The sequence below is a fragment of the Phyllobates terribilis genome, unplaced genomic scaffold (assembly GCF_046119375.1).
Source record: "Phyllobates terribilis strain yellow unplaced genomic scaffold, ASM4611937v1 Scaffold_7__3_contigs__length_470593459, whole genome shotgun sequence".
Taxonomy (NCBI): Eukaryota; Metazoa; Chordata; class Amphibia; order Anura; family Dendrobatidae; genus Phyllobates; species Phyllobates terribilis.
In genome coordinates this window covers 424860803-424877087 of record NW_027362767.1, presented here as the reverse complement: position 1 = coordinate 424877087, position 16285 = coordinate 424860803, and the positions used below count along the sequence as shown (strand labels likewise).

The following is a 16285-nucleotide window of genomic DNA, read 5'->3' as shown; positions in this document are numbered from 1 at the left end:
AATCATCATTTCACTTTTCGGGGGCATGGCAATAGGGAAAGGGTCACACATTCTTACGCTACCAATCTCACCACCGGAGAGTTCCACCTGTTGCCGCCGCATCAGTGCCCGGATCTCTTTTTGGAGCACTCGCTGCTGGCCGGAGCTGGCGTTCTTGGCAACCTGCTGTAAAAGGAAAATCACCTCTGCAAGACAATTTTCAATCACATTAGTTCCTAGAGTTATCTTTGGGTGACTCTCGCGCTTGTCAATGTCTACAATGATCAGTTCCTGTGCTGCCAGTTCGACTCTACCGATTTTAATGGCCATTTCTTTAAATCCGATCTGTGGCACGGGCTGACCATTACTGGCGATGATACTCAAGTCGTCGTCTGGATAGCGGGTTATATCCGAGTCATTCCAGTACTGCTTGAAGAGCACGTACGGGATGGTGGTGACCTGTGACCCGGTGTCCAGTAGGGCACTCATAGGAATGCCATCCAGTACCACAGGCAAGACTGGACGTCCTCCCACATATTTGTCGCGCCAGTTCGATGGGCCTGGTGATCTTTTTCCTGGGGGTTGGCCCTCTACCCCAGGTTGTGCCAGTTTAAAGGACAGTACCTTGCCATATGTCCGGGCTGATTGCAGCGGCGGCAGATAGGTTGTCCGTCTTCGTTGTACCGGTCGCTGGGTCTTCCTCTGGCCGGTGGGGTCCTCCTTGGTCGACCCCACGGGATGTCCTCCGGTCCGGATGCCAGCTGGATCTTCCCTGGAGTGGAAACCTGTAAAGACTGCACAGTTCGGGTTAGCGCAGCAACGCTTTTAGCTAGCTCTTGGACCTGATGGTGCAGGTCCGGAGCCGGGTCATTGTTCAAAGCCTGCGCATCAGCCCCCACAGGCCCTGCCGACAAGGGCGCCGCCTCCTGGTGGTAAGTGATAGCTGGGCGCCTGTGGGTCACAACGCCACCCGGTGTCGGTTCTCGGAGCACCCGGATGGCTCTGTCCTTGAACTGTGCAAAGTCCAGATGAGGATCCTGTAAGGCTATGGCCCGCAACTGGGTTCGGTGGACATTGCAATATAGTCCCTCTATAAATTGCTCGGTCAACAGCCTGTCCTCGTTTCCCACGCTGTCAGGGTCGGTCTGCTTAATGGCTCTCAGGGCCTCTTGTAGGTTTAGTGCATAGTCCCTTATACTCTCATGTGCTCACTGCTTGCACCCATAGAATCTAAGCTTAATCTCGGCTGAGGTGCGGGTATCAAAGGTGTCCCTCAGCCGGGTTAGTATCCCTGCGACAGTCCTCCTCCCAGGTGGCCAGGACTTTACCTCCCTTTGGGCTGCCCCGGTTAGTTGGGCCACCAGGATGCTCACTTTTTGCTCTTCTGTGAGGGGGTACACCTGGAAGAGGCTATCCAGCTTTTCTCTAAAGTCATTCAGGGTATGTGACTCCCCTGAGTACTGGGGTAGCCAGGCTGCCCCCGGGATATAGGGCATGGTGAAAGGCATGACTGCAGCAGCGGTGGCGCTGGCGGGGGTTGAGGCAGTGAAGCTCTCCTCCGTATCCGACATCTTTCTCCCCCCCTAGTGGACCGTGGCCTACCTTGCGATGATCCTCTTCCGTAGGCCGCGGCTCCGCAGTGGATCGTCAGGGTCGAGGACCTTCCGTCGCGCTCCTGTGACGTCGGCGTCTGCTGGGCTCCTTCCAGGACCTTACGCAACGTCCGGACGTGAGGCGGGGCTTCAGTTCTCGCGCGCTTTCGGAGTCCACGCCCCTCTTCTTCCCGCGCGGCGTCTTCAAGATGGCGTCCAACGGCGGGAAAACTCCACGGATGGCGGGAAGAAGGCAGAAGATGGCGCCGGATGGCGGGAAAACTTTGCGGATGGCGGGAAGAAGGTAGAAGATGGCGCCGGATGGCGGGAATCTTCACCACTGGTAAGTTTGAACAGTCTTTTTCAGGCACGCAGTACCTGGTGGTTGCGGGCACGAAATCCTGCCGACTACGCCAAAAAGTTGATGCGCCCCTGGGCCTACTTGGTGTAGCGTTGCGCACGCGGGGACTACCCGGAGCCGGGCCTGTTGGGGGTAGTAGTCTCGTGGCGGTGACCCGGTCCGTGCCCAGGGAGTCAAACTGTGTGGCTGAGTATTAGCAGTAGATGTTGGACGACTACGCCACCCGTTGAATGCAGCTATGGAGCTGCCGCTGCAGGGCAGACCGCTGAGGCCGGTGGTACGATTGTGCAGCGTAGATGGTATAACCCCCAACGGGAGGGGTATGGCCTCGGGGCAGCCGACGTGGATGATGGGGGTAGCAGGAACCACTCAGAGACGATGCGGTGTAGTTCAGGGTCTTTACTGGTGATAAAGATAGACCCTCCCGGAGTACTGGCTAGCGATCGGGGCCTGGTCAGTCTTTGAGCAGATGGGATTTCCCCTGGCCAGGCGGAGTTGTAGGCCTCCCCAACTAATTGTACTCTTCTGGCTACCTTGCTAGAGGCGGGTAAAAGTAGCCCACGTCCCTGAGTGTACCGTGTGGTGCTCACCCGTATGGCCGGTGACTCGGGGCCTTCTAGTGGCTTCCGCTCCACGACGGCGGTGCTGGTCCCACGCGTGTGACCGTGCCTTCGGGTTTCTTGGCCAGAGGACCTGAAATCCCCTGCCGGTCGGTTTCTGCTGCTGGGTAAGGATTAGTCCCCACAGCCTCGGACTCCGGGTCCGGTGGTAACTCTTCAATCAGGGCGAGCTCTACAGCTGCCAGCCCCTGATTCCTTTTAGCACGACTTCCCCAGAGCTCCTGATCTCTCTTTCCTATAGCTGCTTCTCCTCTTCTCTCTCTACTCTGTTTTCTCTAACCCTGCCTCAGCCCCAGTTTTATATAGGGGAAGTTCTTCCCCTCCCAGGACTGGGCAGGAGGTGTGGCATGCATAGGATTCCTGACCAAGAGACCTCCCACCTGCTCTCAGACATAATATTGCTATTACTGTGGAAACCAGACCCCTGGGGTGCCACATATTCTTGTACATAGGGGCAGTATTATAGTAGTTATATTCTTGTACATAGGAGCAGTATTATAGTAGTTATATTCTTGTACATAGGGGCAGTATTATAGTAGTTATATTCTTGTACATAGGAGCAGTATTATAGTAGTTATATTCTTGTACATAGGGGCAGTATTATAGTAGTTATATTCTTGTACATAGGGGCAGTATTATAGTAGTTATATTCTTGTACATAGGGGCAGTATTATAGTAGTTAGATTCTTGTACATAGGGGCAGTATTATAGTAGTTATATTCTTGTACATAGGGGGCAGTATTATAGTAGTTATATTCTTGTACATAGGGGGCAGTATTATAGTAGTTATATTCTTGTACATAGGAGCAGTATTATAGTAGTTATATTCTTGTACATAGGAGCAGTATTATAGTAGTTATATTCTTGTACATAGGGGCAGTATTATAGTAGTTATATTCTTGTACATAGGAGCAGTATTCTAGTAGTTATATTCTTGTGCATAGGGGCAGTATTATAGTAAAGTCCCTCTCTTGCCAGCCTTGCTGCGCACACGTCGGTTGTATCTACATATAATAAATGACTCTTACATGGCGGGTTTGCACATTAGATCTTTATTCTGTCACGTCACACAGCAGCGGTCGGTCTCACCCCCTCCCCACCTCTGTACACAGGGGCTGTGGGGCGGAGGATCATTCTTCTGCTGTGCTGGGAAGAGAATATGCTTAAAGCCCACGTCACATTTTTCAGCTTCTTTTCTTGGGGCACAGTGTTGCTTAATATCGTGCCAGATTATTGGATGGGTCTGGAGAAGTAGAGACGCTGGAGGAATCTTCTGCGGTGTCAGAAGTTAACGGGGTGGAAGCCGCAGGTGACATGACTGCACTCTCCTTCTTGCATCCTACATAAAAAAAAGAAGATGTAATGTAAACGTGGAGTAACTATAATATACACAACACCGGGCACACACCCGAGCGGGCACACACCCGAGCGGGCACACACCACGGCCGTGCCAGGGCAGCCGGCACAGATGAGCCTCTGATGAGAGAGGAGGATTCCAGACCACCACCGACTCCAGCAGACAATGCAGAGAAGCTGGAGCCGCTCACCAATAAGGGAAACACGGAAGAGGCTCAACAAGGGGTCAGTATCACCCAGCGGATGGGACGGACATTCGGCCTGTGCCACTGTAGGTTCCATGAAGCCCCCAAATAATTTACCATAATGTGACAGTAAATACAAGCAGTACACAGCACCTTATCATAGAGCCCCCAATTACCCCCCAAACAACACTGCCTGATCCAGTGCCATACGGCATCAGCACCTGTTTGCCAGTCTTCTTTCCTATATGCTGCTCTTGTTATTTTTATTTATTCATTTTTTTAATATGTAGGTGATGGTTAGCAGATGGGGATGTAAATTATAGCAGAATTTTTTTTATTATTATTATTCATTATTATACAGTATATAAATAGTGCTTGCAGTGAGCAGCAGTGGCCACAGGGGGGAAGTGTTATACAGCATAGTAATAAATATATGTTTAATGCTATGATGTACTACACTCCCCCTTTTGGCCACTGATGCTCCCTGCGTGCACTATCATTTTGCAGATGAGGCATGACACAGCAAATGTCAGAGGAGAGACTGGTCACACCGACAATAACACAATAATAGCATCAGGGCATCATATATAGGCTGCACGTACGGGGACGCAGGGCTCCAGAGAGAAGATATTAATGTTAGACCTTACAATACATGTGCATGGCAGATTAGTACATAGTAAGTTACTTCCACCATAATTTGATTTTATAGAGTTCAGAGCTTTGTTTTCATACATAGACTGAGTCAAAATATAAAATCCTGGCAGCCTGCAGTCGCCACTAGGGGGAGCTCTCTGTGTCAGGACGTGTACAGCTAGCAAGAGCTATAAAAATCTGTCTGCAGTGAGCTCCCCCTAGTGGAGGCAGCAGGATGGAGTGACAGAGCAGATCAGCGTTGTGGCCCCCCTCACCATGGACCCCTGTGGTTGTCGCATTAATTTTAATGAGTCAGAAAATGGCCGATTAGTTGCTGTATCCTCTAAGGGTGAAGCAGTTGGATGGCTGCGGCCATGCGGGATGTTACCTTGGCGCAGAACACATGATGGCTTCTTGGACCCGTTGGCCACCACGTTGGCCACGGTTTTCTCCGCCTCTCCCCCTCCGGCTATTTTGCGAGCCACATAGCGGCAAGCTGCACAGAGAAACATGAAAAAAATAAGCTAAATATGTTGTAAAACTTGTTCTTATACAAGAAAATGTAGGAAAAGATAAGTCCAAGCCTCCTCCGCCATCTCCTATGTAGGCGTCACACCCCGGATCAGGGGCAGATCCCATCATGGGGGGGCAGCAGGAGACCACCCAGGAGTAAAGACATTGAGGACCATTCACAGTCGTTAGATGCGACCACTATTCCTCCCGACCTCCATTCTCACTGCTGAGGGTTTGTTACACTATATCAAGTCTGAGAGCTGAATATGCTGCACTGATACAGTGTAACAGATTATCAGGGCCGGATGGAGGGTTGTGATGATAATCTCTTTACTTATATAGCACCAACATATTCCGCAGCGATTTTCAATTCAGACACATTATCATCACTGTCCCCATTGGGGCTCACAATATGAATTCCCTATCAGTATGTCTTTGGAGTGTGGGAGGAAACCGGAGAACCCGGAGGAAACCCACACAAACACGGGGAGAACATACAAACTCCTTGCAGATGTTGTCCTTGGTGGGATTTGAACCCAGGGCTACAAGGCTACAGTGCTAAGCACTGAGCCACCGTACAGTGCTAACCACTGAGCCACCATGCTGCACCTCATCCCACTCCCCTACGCAGAGCACTCACCATTAATGATCAGTCACACCATGGTGTCCTGAGTGTCGCCTGCTGACTGTCTCTCTATGGAGTGTCGCCTGCTGACTGTCTCTCTGTGGAGTGTCGCCTGCTGACTGTCTCTCTGTGGATTGTCGCCTGCTGACTGTCTCTCTGTGGAGTGCCGACTGCTGTCTCTCTGAGCCTCTCCTTGTTGTGATCACCACTCCTCTGTTACACAAGCTTTCTGCATCTGCAATGCAGGAGGGAGGGGGCTGCAGAGCATGCTGGGAAATCCAACCTCCGCCTGATCCTTACCCTGCACTTCCTGCTGATCTCAGCAGAGCCGCCAGTCATATGCAGAGCATCAGGGCGGACACCACTGGGCAACCTGTAGAGGTAAGACGGCCACTACCACCACAGCAGGTGGACATGTGCATTATGATCAGTTATTGTTCTTGCACGGCGCCCTCTTCTGTTTGTGTCGGCTCCTGCAGAGCATGTGTAGTCAGTGCATGCTGGATGTTGTAGTCCTACAGGAGCAGTGAAGGGTTATAGCAGAGGTAAGCGAAATAGAGCGGAGCTATCTGCAGAAGACGAAGAGAAAGTGATCAATGTGTGACCCCAAGTATGTGCCAAGACCCCTGCGTGCCCCCAAGTGTGTGCCGGGACACCAAGTGTGTTCCGGGACCCCCGCGTGCCCCCAAGTGTGTTCCCGGACCCCCGCGTGCCCCCAAGTGTGTGCCGGGAGCTCTGCGTGCCCCCAAGTGTGTGCCGGGACCCCAAGTGTGTTCCGGGACCCCCACGTGACCCCAAGTATGCGCCGGGACCCCAAGTGTGTGCAGAAACCCCCGCATACACCCAAGTATGTGCTGGTCCTGTCAAGCAGAGTGGACCCCCCACACTATAAGGACTCCATTACATTTCCCCACAACCCATTTGGAGGGATCGGACCCTCTGAGATTTCTCACCTTTCTACAGGATGGGTAATAAATGTATGAGTACTGGGGGTCTACATGGTTGTAAATGGATCCCACCATAAGTTCGGGGTCTTCTGCTCTCTAAGGAGTACGGCTCCTGAAGATACAAAAATTACCGGGGTTTTGTTTGCTTAAAAGCTTCTTATTCACCTGAAAGGGTTAATTAATCTTTCTTGTGATCAGATACAATTATTATTTATTAAACTTTCTGCATAAAGTAACAAAAAAGTCACATAGTAATGAAAGAAAACAACATGCAAAAACCAAAAGGAAGGTCCTCACCCTGCCCCCTCCCGGGTTCTGCACCTTTGGGAGATGTCCCGGTGCCCATTGGATATCTCCGTCCTGGGATGATACCGGCTGTAGAATAGCTGTGATTCTCCTGCCAGTTCCTGAGTGATTCCTTGTATTAATATTCATTCTTTATAATCTGTATCCTGCAGATAATCTTCATTTATGCATTTTTTTATTCCTTACAGATAAGTAAGGCTTCGACCAAGGAATCGTGAGAGGCTATGGAGAGTCCTCCAACATCACCAATCTGCAGATCTTGGCCGTGCCCAGACGGGAGCTTCACCAAGACCATCCTACAGCTGGGATCAGGCGTGGACAAACCCAAAGAAGGTGCCAGGTGCACCATATTTCTGGAAGCTCCTGGTGACCCTATTACCATAGACGCTGGGTATCCTGCAGGCAGCTGGGAACAGATAGAATTGGGGGAAGGTGACTCCAGTCGGGACCGTCTCATTGACCAATGTCTTGAGACCATGGTTCCTGGAGAAGTCTGCAGAGTGGACCGTGCACTGGGCTCTCAGTTTGTCCTGCGATTAGCGAGTTTTGAAGATGGAAAGGAGGCGTGGGAATTAGATGTGAGTGAGAAGATTAAGAGGGCAGTCAGAGATCGGGAGGCGGGCGGGAAGGCGTACCGAGACGGGAACCTCGAGGGGGCAGAAAGACGATATGCCCGAGCCCTCAGACTTCTGGTCTGTACACCTGGAGATGCAGAAGAGGAGAAGATTGCCCTGCTTTCTAACTTGGCGGCTTGTGACCTGAAGAAGGGAAGATTACGTGAGGCTGAGGTGAGATGCACCCGAGTTCTCGACAAGGACCCTGACCACCTGAAAGCTTTGTACAGGAGGGGCATGGCCAGAGCGGGCATGTCAGACTGGATGGGGGCAAGGGCAGATTTAGAAAAACTGTTGAAACTGGATCCGGGAAACAAAGAGGCAAGAATAGAAATCGTCAAAGTCAGGGAAAAGCAGAAGAGTGAGCAGGCCCAGATCAGTAAAGCTTTAGGGAAAATGTTCCTTTAAAGTAATGTTCCTTTCCGTGCCTCAGTAACCCTACTAGTCCCACATCACCTGAAGGGCTGCGATCTGATCACTACTGGGGGCCTGCACTGCCACTCTGTCTCTGATGAGAGGACAGACTCCTGCTTTGTTTGCCTCAGGAAGGTTGTCCATAGATGCACCGATGTATGGAGTGACGCACTGGACGCTTGGCTGATATCCATGTACAAATAAAGTTAATTATTTATTCCACTTATTTGTTAATTCTGCTTCTTTATATCCTTCTACATTGCCATAACGACCCCAGCTGTACTAATGACCCACTAGGAGGAGGTTAGGCAGGATGAATTCAGGCCACTGGAGAAGGCAAGAGAACAATTTAAGGTCTCCATACACATTGGGTGAGAGTCGGCCTAAATCATGTTTTTTTGAAGAAACCAATCTTCCATCTGATGTGCACGGTGGTCTTCCTCGAAAGATGATGTGATGGGAGAAAAGGATCCAATAGTTCGATTTTCAATGTTCTTGTGTCCCCGTGGAAAACACAGACCAAGAGCCTGTGTTTATGGGGGAGTCGTGAGAGATGGCTGTCTCTTCTTTATAAAGCTCATCCATAGGGCCAGATTTTGGTGAGGTTTACTTCTGGTGTCACAGTCTCAGTTAATAGGCTTTTTGCACGTTCCACCATTATTTCCTGATAAAATATAAAAACCTAAAGGCACAAATCCCAATCGCAATTCTCAAGATGCTGCGGTTTCCCCTTCAATCTAGGGGTCCTCAGGGGTCATCGACAGACAGAAGATGACAGGAGTGCGCCAGTGATGGGTGCAGATCCCGCTGCATTATAGCATGTAGGTCTCGGCATGACATGTGACCTGTACAGGTAAATTCAGTGATTTACAGATTGCCGTCATTGTTTCCCCTTCTTCATCTGATGCAGAATAACCGTGAGACGTCCATTACATGTACGCACATTACATCCATGACTCGTCTGTGCAGGTGATATCTGTGGCTGATTGCTTTTCTTGTACTCTATAGTTTCCCACTCTCTAAACCCAACCATAGTCCTAATCTCAACTGTAACCCTAGTCCTAATCCTAACCATAGTCCTAACTGTAATCCTAGACGTAGTCCTAACTGTAGTCTCAACTGTAACCCTAGGCCTAATCCTAACCATAGTCCTAACTGTAATCCCAACTGTAACTCTAGTCCTAATCCTAACTGTAATTCTAGCCATAACAGTATTCCTAACTGTAATAGTCCAAATCCTAACTGTAGTCTCAACTGTAAGCCTAGTTTTAATCCTAACCATAGTCCTAACTGTAATCCTAAATGTAGTCTCAACTGTAACCCTAGTCCTGTCTGTATCTGTAACCCTAGTTGTAGTCCTAACTGTAATCTCAACTGTAACCCTAGTCCTATCTGTAACCCTAGTCCTAACCGTAGTCCTAACTGTAATCCTAACCATAGTCCTAATACTAACCATAGTCCCAACTGTAACCCTAGGCCTAATTCTAACCATAGTCCTAACTGTAGTCTCAACTGTAACCCTAGTCCTATCTGTAATCCTAGTCCTAATCCTAACCATAGTCCCAACTGTAATCCTAGTCCTAACCCTAATACCGTAAAGTTTATTACAACACTTATGAGGATTTTTACTATTCGTCATGAGGCCTTTGGTGAATCCGCGGTCTCCCCACAGACATTCACATTACCCCTGATATGAAGAGCAGCACTTCAGAGCGGACGATCTCCCGCTACTGATCTTTCTTGATACTGAAGTGTAGATTGAAATATTCCTTGATGTTTGTTTTTTTTGCAGGGGAAACTTCTGTAAATTTGTGACAAATCTCAAAACTGAGAGGCGAGTCTGGAAGAGCACAGTGCACTTGTTATAATTTTAGTTGCTGCCTATGCAGAGCCCAGCGGTCTAGATGAGTTTGTCATCGGCGGCTGTGCTCTCCTTTCTGGGGCTCCTGTTGCACAGTTTTAGGACGACAAACACTTACATAAAACATGGACTGTGCTGGTATCACAACTCCCGGCCTGACCGCCGGGTCCCCGGTCTGCTTTATAGGTGTAGATGAGGCAGGAGCTCAGATCCGGAGGCCGGAGATATAACAAGTCTATAGCAATAAAGTCAGTGCTTGTCCTTTCCTGCCATCTAAAGCGCTCGGCCACCGCTGTGCAGACATTTTGCTTGCAGGCACGTGGCTCCGCCATACATATTTATGCTGAAGCCCATTGTAGGTTTTGAAGGATTTTTGCATTCGATAGCCCCTTATGGACTGTAAATGTACAGTACAGACCAAAAGTTTGGACACGCCTTCTCATTTAAAGATTTTTCTGTATTTTCATGACTATGAAAATTGTGCATTCACACTGAAGGCATCAAAACTATGAATTAACACATGTGGAATTATATACTTAACAAAAAAGTGTGAAACAACTGAAAATATGTCTTATATTCTAGGTTCTTCAGAGTAGCCACCTTTTGCTTTGATGACTGCTTTGCACACTCTTGGCATTCTCTTGATGAGCTTCAAGTGGTAGTCACCGGAAATGGTCTTCCAACAATCTTGAAGGAGTTCCCAGAGATGCTTAGCACTTGTTGGCCCTTTTGCCTTCACTCTGCGGTCCAGCTCACCCCAAACCATCTCGATTGGGTTCAGGTCTGGTGACTGTGGAGGCCGGGTCATCTGGCGTAGCACCCCATCACTCTCCTTCTTGGTCAAATAGCCCTTACACAGCCTGAAGTTATGTTTGGGGTCATTGTCCTGTTGAAAAATAAATGATGGTCCAACTAAACGCAAACCGGATGGAATAGCATGCTGCTGCAAGATGCTGTGGTAGCCATGCTGGTTCAGTATGCCTTCAATTTTGAATAAATCCCCAACAGTGTCACCAGCAAAGCACCCCCACACCATCACACCTCCTCCTCCTCCTCCATGCTTCACGGTGGGAACCAGGCATGTAGACTCCATCCGTTCACCTTTTCTGCGTCACACAAAGACACGGTGGTTGGAACCAAAGATCTCAAATTTGGACTCATCAGACCAAAGTACAGATTTCCACTGGTCTAATGTCCATTCCTTCTGTTGTTTAGCCCAAACAAGTCTCTTCTGCTTGTTGCCTGTCCTTAGCAGTGGTTTCCTAGCAGCTATTTTACCATGAAGGCCTGCTGCACAAAGTCTCCTCTTAACAGTTGTTGTAGAGATGTGTCTGCTGCTAGAACTCTGTGTGGCATTGACCTGGTCTCTAATCTGAGCTGCTGTTAACCTGCGATTTCTGAGGCTGCTGACTCGGATAAACTTATTCTCAGAAGCAGAGGTGATTCTTGGTCTTCCTTTCCTGGGGCGGTCCTCATGTGAGCCAGTTTCTTTGTAGCGATTGATGGTTTTTGCAACTGCACTTGGGGACATTTTCAAAGTTTGCCCAATTTTTCGCACTGACTGACCTTCATTTCTTAAAGTAATGATGGCTACTCGTTTTTCTTTACTTAGAATTTGTATTATGGCAAGAAAAAAGCAGCTAACAGTCTATTCAGTAGGACTATCAGCTGTGTATCCACCAGACTTCTGCACAACACAACTGATGGTCCCAACCCCATTTATAAGGCAAGAAATCCCACTTATTAAACCTGACAGGGCACACCTGTGAAGTGAAAACCATTTCCGGTGACTACCTCTTGAAGCTCATCAAGAGAATGCCAAGAGTGTGCAAAGCAGTCATCAAAGCAAAAGGTGGCTACTCTGAAGAACCTAGAATATAAGACATATTTTCAGTTGTTTCACACTTTTTTGTTAAGTATATAATTCCACATGTGTTAAGTCATAGTTTTGATGCCTTCAGTGTGAATGTACAATTTTCATATTCATGAAAATACAGAAAAATCTTTAAATGAGAAGGTGTGTCCAAACTTTTGGTCTGTACTGTATATATATTATCTGTCCTCTATGGCAGCTTTGTTAGATTTGGCTTTGATTTGTGAGCTATTGTTTCTGCTATCAGCCGACTGATCTCCTTGGTGCCGTTGCCACCTTGTGGACAGTTTTCAAACTACACCTGTGATCAATAATGGTTTTATCTGGGGAGTTGGCCAAATTAATTATTATTTATTATTATAGCGCCATTTATTCCATGACGCTTTACATGTGAGCTAAATCTTTATTAGGAGATATCCGGCATATATTAAAGGAAAATATGTTTAGGAGAAAAAAATTACAAAAACCCACGAAAAATGTAATACTTGGAGGGAATAAAATAAGCACAAAAACTCCCCACTTCTGACCTTACAAAAAAAGTAAGTCTTACTCTTTAATATCACGATTAGGTAAGTAGATTATTTCCATCACTTCAGCTAAATGCCCAGATTTAGGGATAAAGCAGACAGACACTTCCTGAAGAAATACTGGATATTTATTCCCATAAGATTACTGATTTTTCCAAAATAATATTTTACAAGTAAAAACAGAGATTAAATTAAAGACATAAAGGCTGATCTGTGGGAGACTTAGGAGGGTCGGGCGTTAGGTGCCACCACGTTTTCTCTGCCCCATCACATTGAGAAGTCAGAAAAATCATAGAACAAAAGTTGGGAAAAAGTTTTGTCGCTTTTGGGACTAAATAACTTCTTACTATTTTAAGTCTTTTAGTTTTCACATTACAAGAACTGTAACTTTTTATTAGTTTTTTCACCAAGGTAACTGTAGAAGGATTTTTTTTGTGCAGGACAAAGTGTGATATAATGTATCATAAAACCTTATTCATTTTTTTGAAGATGGATAAATTAAAAAAAAATACAATTCTGCAATTTATGTTTTCTTTTATTGTTTCCCTCGGTGTCACCGTGCGCTATAAACGACATAGTAATGCTATTCTTCGGGTCAGCATGATTTTTTTTTGTGTGTGACGAGTCAATATTTTTTTATATCATTTTACAATACATAGAACATTTTCAGCTATTATTATTCTGGTTTTGAGAGAAACAAAAAAAAAAAACAGCAATTCTGACTGATTTTTTTTTATTGTAGTGGGTTAAATAAGCTAATCATATGGCTCTGGTCATTACGATTCTGCTGATGTCCATTTTGTATATTTTTTCCCTCACGTAATGAAGCATTTATAATCCTTTTAACTTGTTTTAATCCCGCTAGAGGACTAGACTAGTCTTTTGATCGCTCGTATAATTCCCTGCTTTATGTTCATATCGCAGTGCACTATATGTTTGTTAGTGTTCCTCTGGCATCCTGTTAGGAGTACGAAAATGACAGCTCTGGGGGCTGTTAGACTGCTGGCTGCCATAACAACTTGATGGGGTGACTGAGGAAGCTTTCTCCTTCTGCTAAACACCTTAGAATGCCACAACCTCCAATGACCAAGGCTTCTAAAGGGTAATCTCCGATTCCTCAGTGTTACCCTGGCATCCTATTAGAAGACTAAAATGACAGCTGTGGGGGCTGTTGTTACACTCTTGGCTGCCAAACCAACTTGATGGGATGACTGAGGAAGCCTCCTCCTTCTGCTAAACACCTTAGATGCCACAGCCACCAAAGACCAAGGCATCTAAAGGGTAATCTCCGATTCTTCAGTGTTACTGTGGCATCATATTAGGAGTACTAAAATGACAGCCATGGGGGGCCGTTGTTACACTCCTGGGTGCCATACCATCTTGATGGGGTGACTGAGGAAGCCTCCTTAGATACCACAGCCTCCAATGACCAAGTCATCTAAAGGGTAATTTCTGATTCCTCAGTGTTACGCAGGCATCCTGTTAGGAGTAATAAAATTACAGCTCTGGGGGCTGTTGTTATACTCCTGGTTGCCATACTAACTTAATGGGGTGACTGAGGAAGCTTTCTCCTTCTGCTAAACACCTTAGATGCCACAACGTCCAATGACAAAGGAATCTAAGGAGTAATCTCATTCCTCAGTGTTACTCTGGCATCATATTAGGAGTACGAAAATGACAGCTCTGGGGGCTGTTGTTACACTCTGTACCAACTTATTGGGGTGACTGAGGAAGCTTTCTCCTTCTGCTAAACACCTTAGATACCACAGCCTCCAATTGACCAATGCATCTAAAGGGTAATCTCCGATTCTTCAGTGTTACTGTGGCATCATATTAGGAGTACTAAAATGACAGCCATGGGGGGCCGTTGTTACACTTCTGGCTGCCATACCATCTTGATGGGGAGACTGAGGAAGCCTCCTCCTTAGATATCACAGCCTCCAATGACCAAGTCATCTAAAGGGTAATTTCTGATTCCTCAGTGTTAGTCTGGCATCATATTAGGAGTACGAAAATGACAGCTCTGGGGGCTGTTGTTACAACCTGTACCAACTTATTGGGGTGACTGAGGAAGCTTTCTCCTTCTGCTAAACACCTTAGATGCCACAGCCTCCAATTGACCAAGGCATCTAAAGGGTAATCTCTGATCCCAGCAGATATGACGTGGAGGAGAGTTGTTTAACACAGCAGTGACTGCAGGATCAGCAGACGCACATTCAAATTTCCTACCTCTTCTTCAACCTTCGATCCTAGCGATCTAGCAATAAAAAGTTTGAAACATTGGTAAGAACTTTGCTGTAAGCACCTTCCTCGGCCAGACACAGATATTAAACTGAACGTGTGCTATCAATTTTATACAGACTGAAATGCTTCATTTGCATGTCCCCTGAAGCCGCAGAATATCACTGCCTTTGTTTTTGGCGATCAGCCCCTTATTTTATCTCACCCCACAACCTTTACCACCTGGGACGAGCGCGGGCCATCTTGTCACATCAGGTTACTTGGGACCCGGACAAGTTCAAGTGAACCAGTAAAAGATCAGAAATTTTGAGCAGCCATTCTTGCGGGAGGCTTTGGGATCCCAGTTCTGTATCACCTAAAAAAAATATTATTTAGGAGGAAAAACTTTTTTAAATAAATTCTCCAATGAAAATGTATGAAAATAAGTAAATTTTCCATATTGTAAACTTCTAATCTCTGAAGTCTAGGAGTCTGCTCACCTGCTCTCTGGACATGATTACGGCTTCTCTCCCGCGTGAGTACTTTTCTGATGTCTGACTAGACCTATTTTCCTGGCAAAACATTTTTCACAATCTGGACATGAAAAAGATTTATCCCCGATGTGAATTCTCTGGTGTCTGACAAGTTTGGAATTAGAGACAAAACATTTGTGACATTCCGGACAGGAGTACGGCTTCTCTCCTGTGTGTGTTCTCTGATGGATGACCAGATTTGATTTGTAAGAAAAACTTTTCTCACATTCCGAACATGAAAATGGCCTCTCTCCCGTGTGACTTCTCCGGTGTCTGATAAGTTTTGAATTGGATACAAAACATTTCCCACATTCTGTGCAGGAAAATGGCTTCTCCTTGGTGTGGATTCTCTCATGGATGACGAGGTTCGATTTATAGGAAAAGCATTTGTCGCATTCCGGACAGGCGTGTGGCTTTTCTTCGGTGTGAATTTTCAGATGATCGAGAAGATGTCTTTTATCTTTGAAGCTCTTTTCGCATTCGGGACATGTGAATGGCTTCTCCCCTGTGTGAATATACTGGTGTCTGACAAGTTTTGATTGAGATATAAAAAGTTTTCCACATTCCGCACACGGAAATTGATAAGTACTTAGTGATTGAACACGTGGCCTCCTGATAGAGGTGGGATGAGATGATGGACCTCTTCTGTGGGTGACTGATGGTAGACTTGGGGCAATAAAGTGTTCCCCATGACTATTACATCCAAGTTCAAAATGAGAAGGGAGAGTGTTCCACTGGAGTTTTGGGGGGACACCTATTGGGAATAAAGGCAGATATGTTTTCTTATAAACACGACTCAGTTAGTGGATATTACAGCTGTAAAGGCATTTATTATAGCCATGATTCGTTTTTGTCAGGCAGAATGATTTATTTTCTACCTACAGATTAGACATATCAAATATTATTGCCAAATGTTCTACAGATAATATTAAATCGCTGAGGACAAAACTAATTTTGGCTTTAAAGGGAACCTTTCAGAAGGTATTCCCAGTATAAACTAAAGCCACCACCTTTAACATCTCTTGTACAGCCATCGGTATATAGAGAACACTGCTCTACAAGGTCAGTAACAAATATATTAAAAGAAGAGGACCCAATACTGACTTTTACATCATCACCACAGCAC

General features: G+C 46.5%; 2 protein-coding genes and 1 long non-coding RNA gene across 3 annotated transcripts in view; 1 reads left to right on the top strand and 2 right to left on the bottom strand.

The window, feature by feature from the left end:
- Nucleotides 1-3588: 3588 nt before the first annotated feature.
- LOC141155170 (uncharacterized) lies at nt 3589-6124 on the bottom strand. The gene is made up of 3 exons (XR_012247518.1): nt 5880-6124; nt 5115-5222; nt 3589-3891 (listed from the first exon to the last, which is right to left on the bottom strand). It is a non-coding gene; the product is annotated as an uncharacterized lncRNA (long non-coding RNA).
- Nucleotides 6088-8367, top strand: LOC141155169 (FK506-binding protein-like). The gene is made up of 2 exons (XM_073641866.1): nt 6088-6245; nt 7306-8367. Exon 2 carries the CDS (start codon nt 7342-7344, stop codon nt 8137-8139), a length of 798 nt encoding a protein of 265 aa, XP_073497967.1. The 5' UTR covers nt 6088-6245; nt 7306-7341; the 3' UTR covers nt 8140-8367.
- Nucleotides 8368-12516: 4149 nt separating this feature from the next.
- The window catches only part of LOC141155166 (gastrula zinc finger protein XlCGF66.1-like), a 33926-nt gene continuing 30157 nt past the window's right edge, over nt 12517-16285 (bottom strand). Inside the window, exons 7-8 of the mRNA XM_073641864.1 lie at nt 15127-15913; nt 12517-15002 (exon numbers count right to left, since the gene is read on the bottom strand). Coding sequence (XP_073497965.1) covers nt 15144-15913 — 770 coding nt within the window. The 3' untranslated portion in view covers nt 12517-15002; nt 15127-15143. The remainder of the gene's footprint in view (nt 15003-15126; nt 15914-16285) is intronic.

Coding starts and splice junctions, on each gene's coding strand:
- LOC141155169 (XM_073641866.1), top strand. CDS start 7,342: ATGGAGAGTCCTCCAACATCACCAATCTGCAGATCTTGGCCGTGCCCA.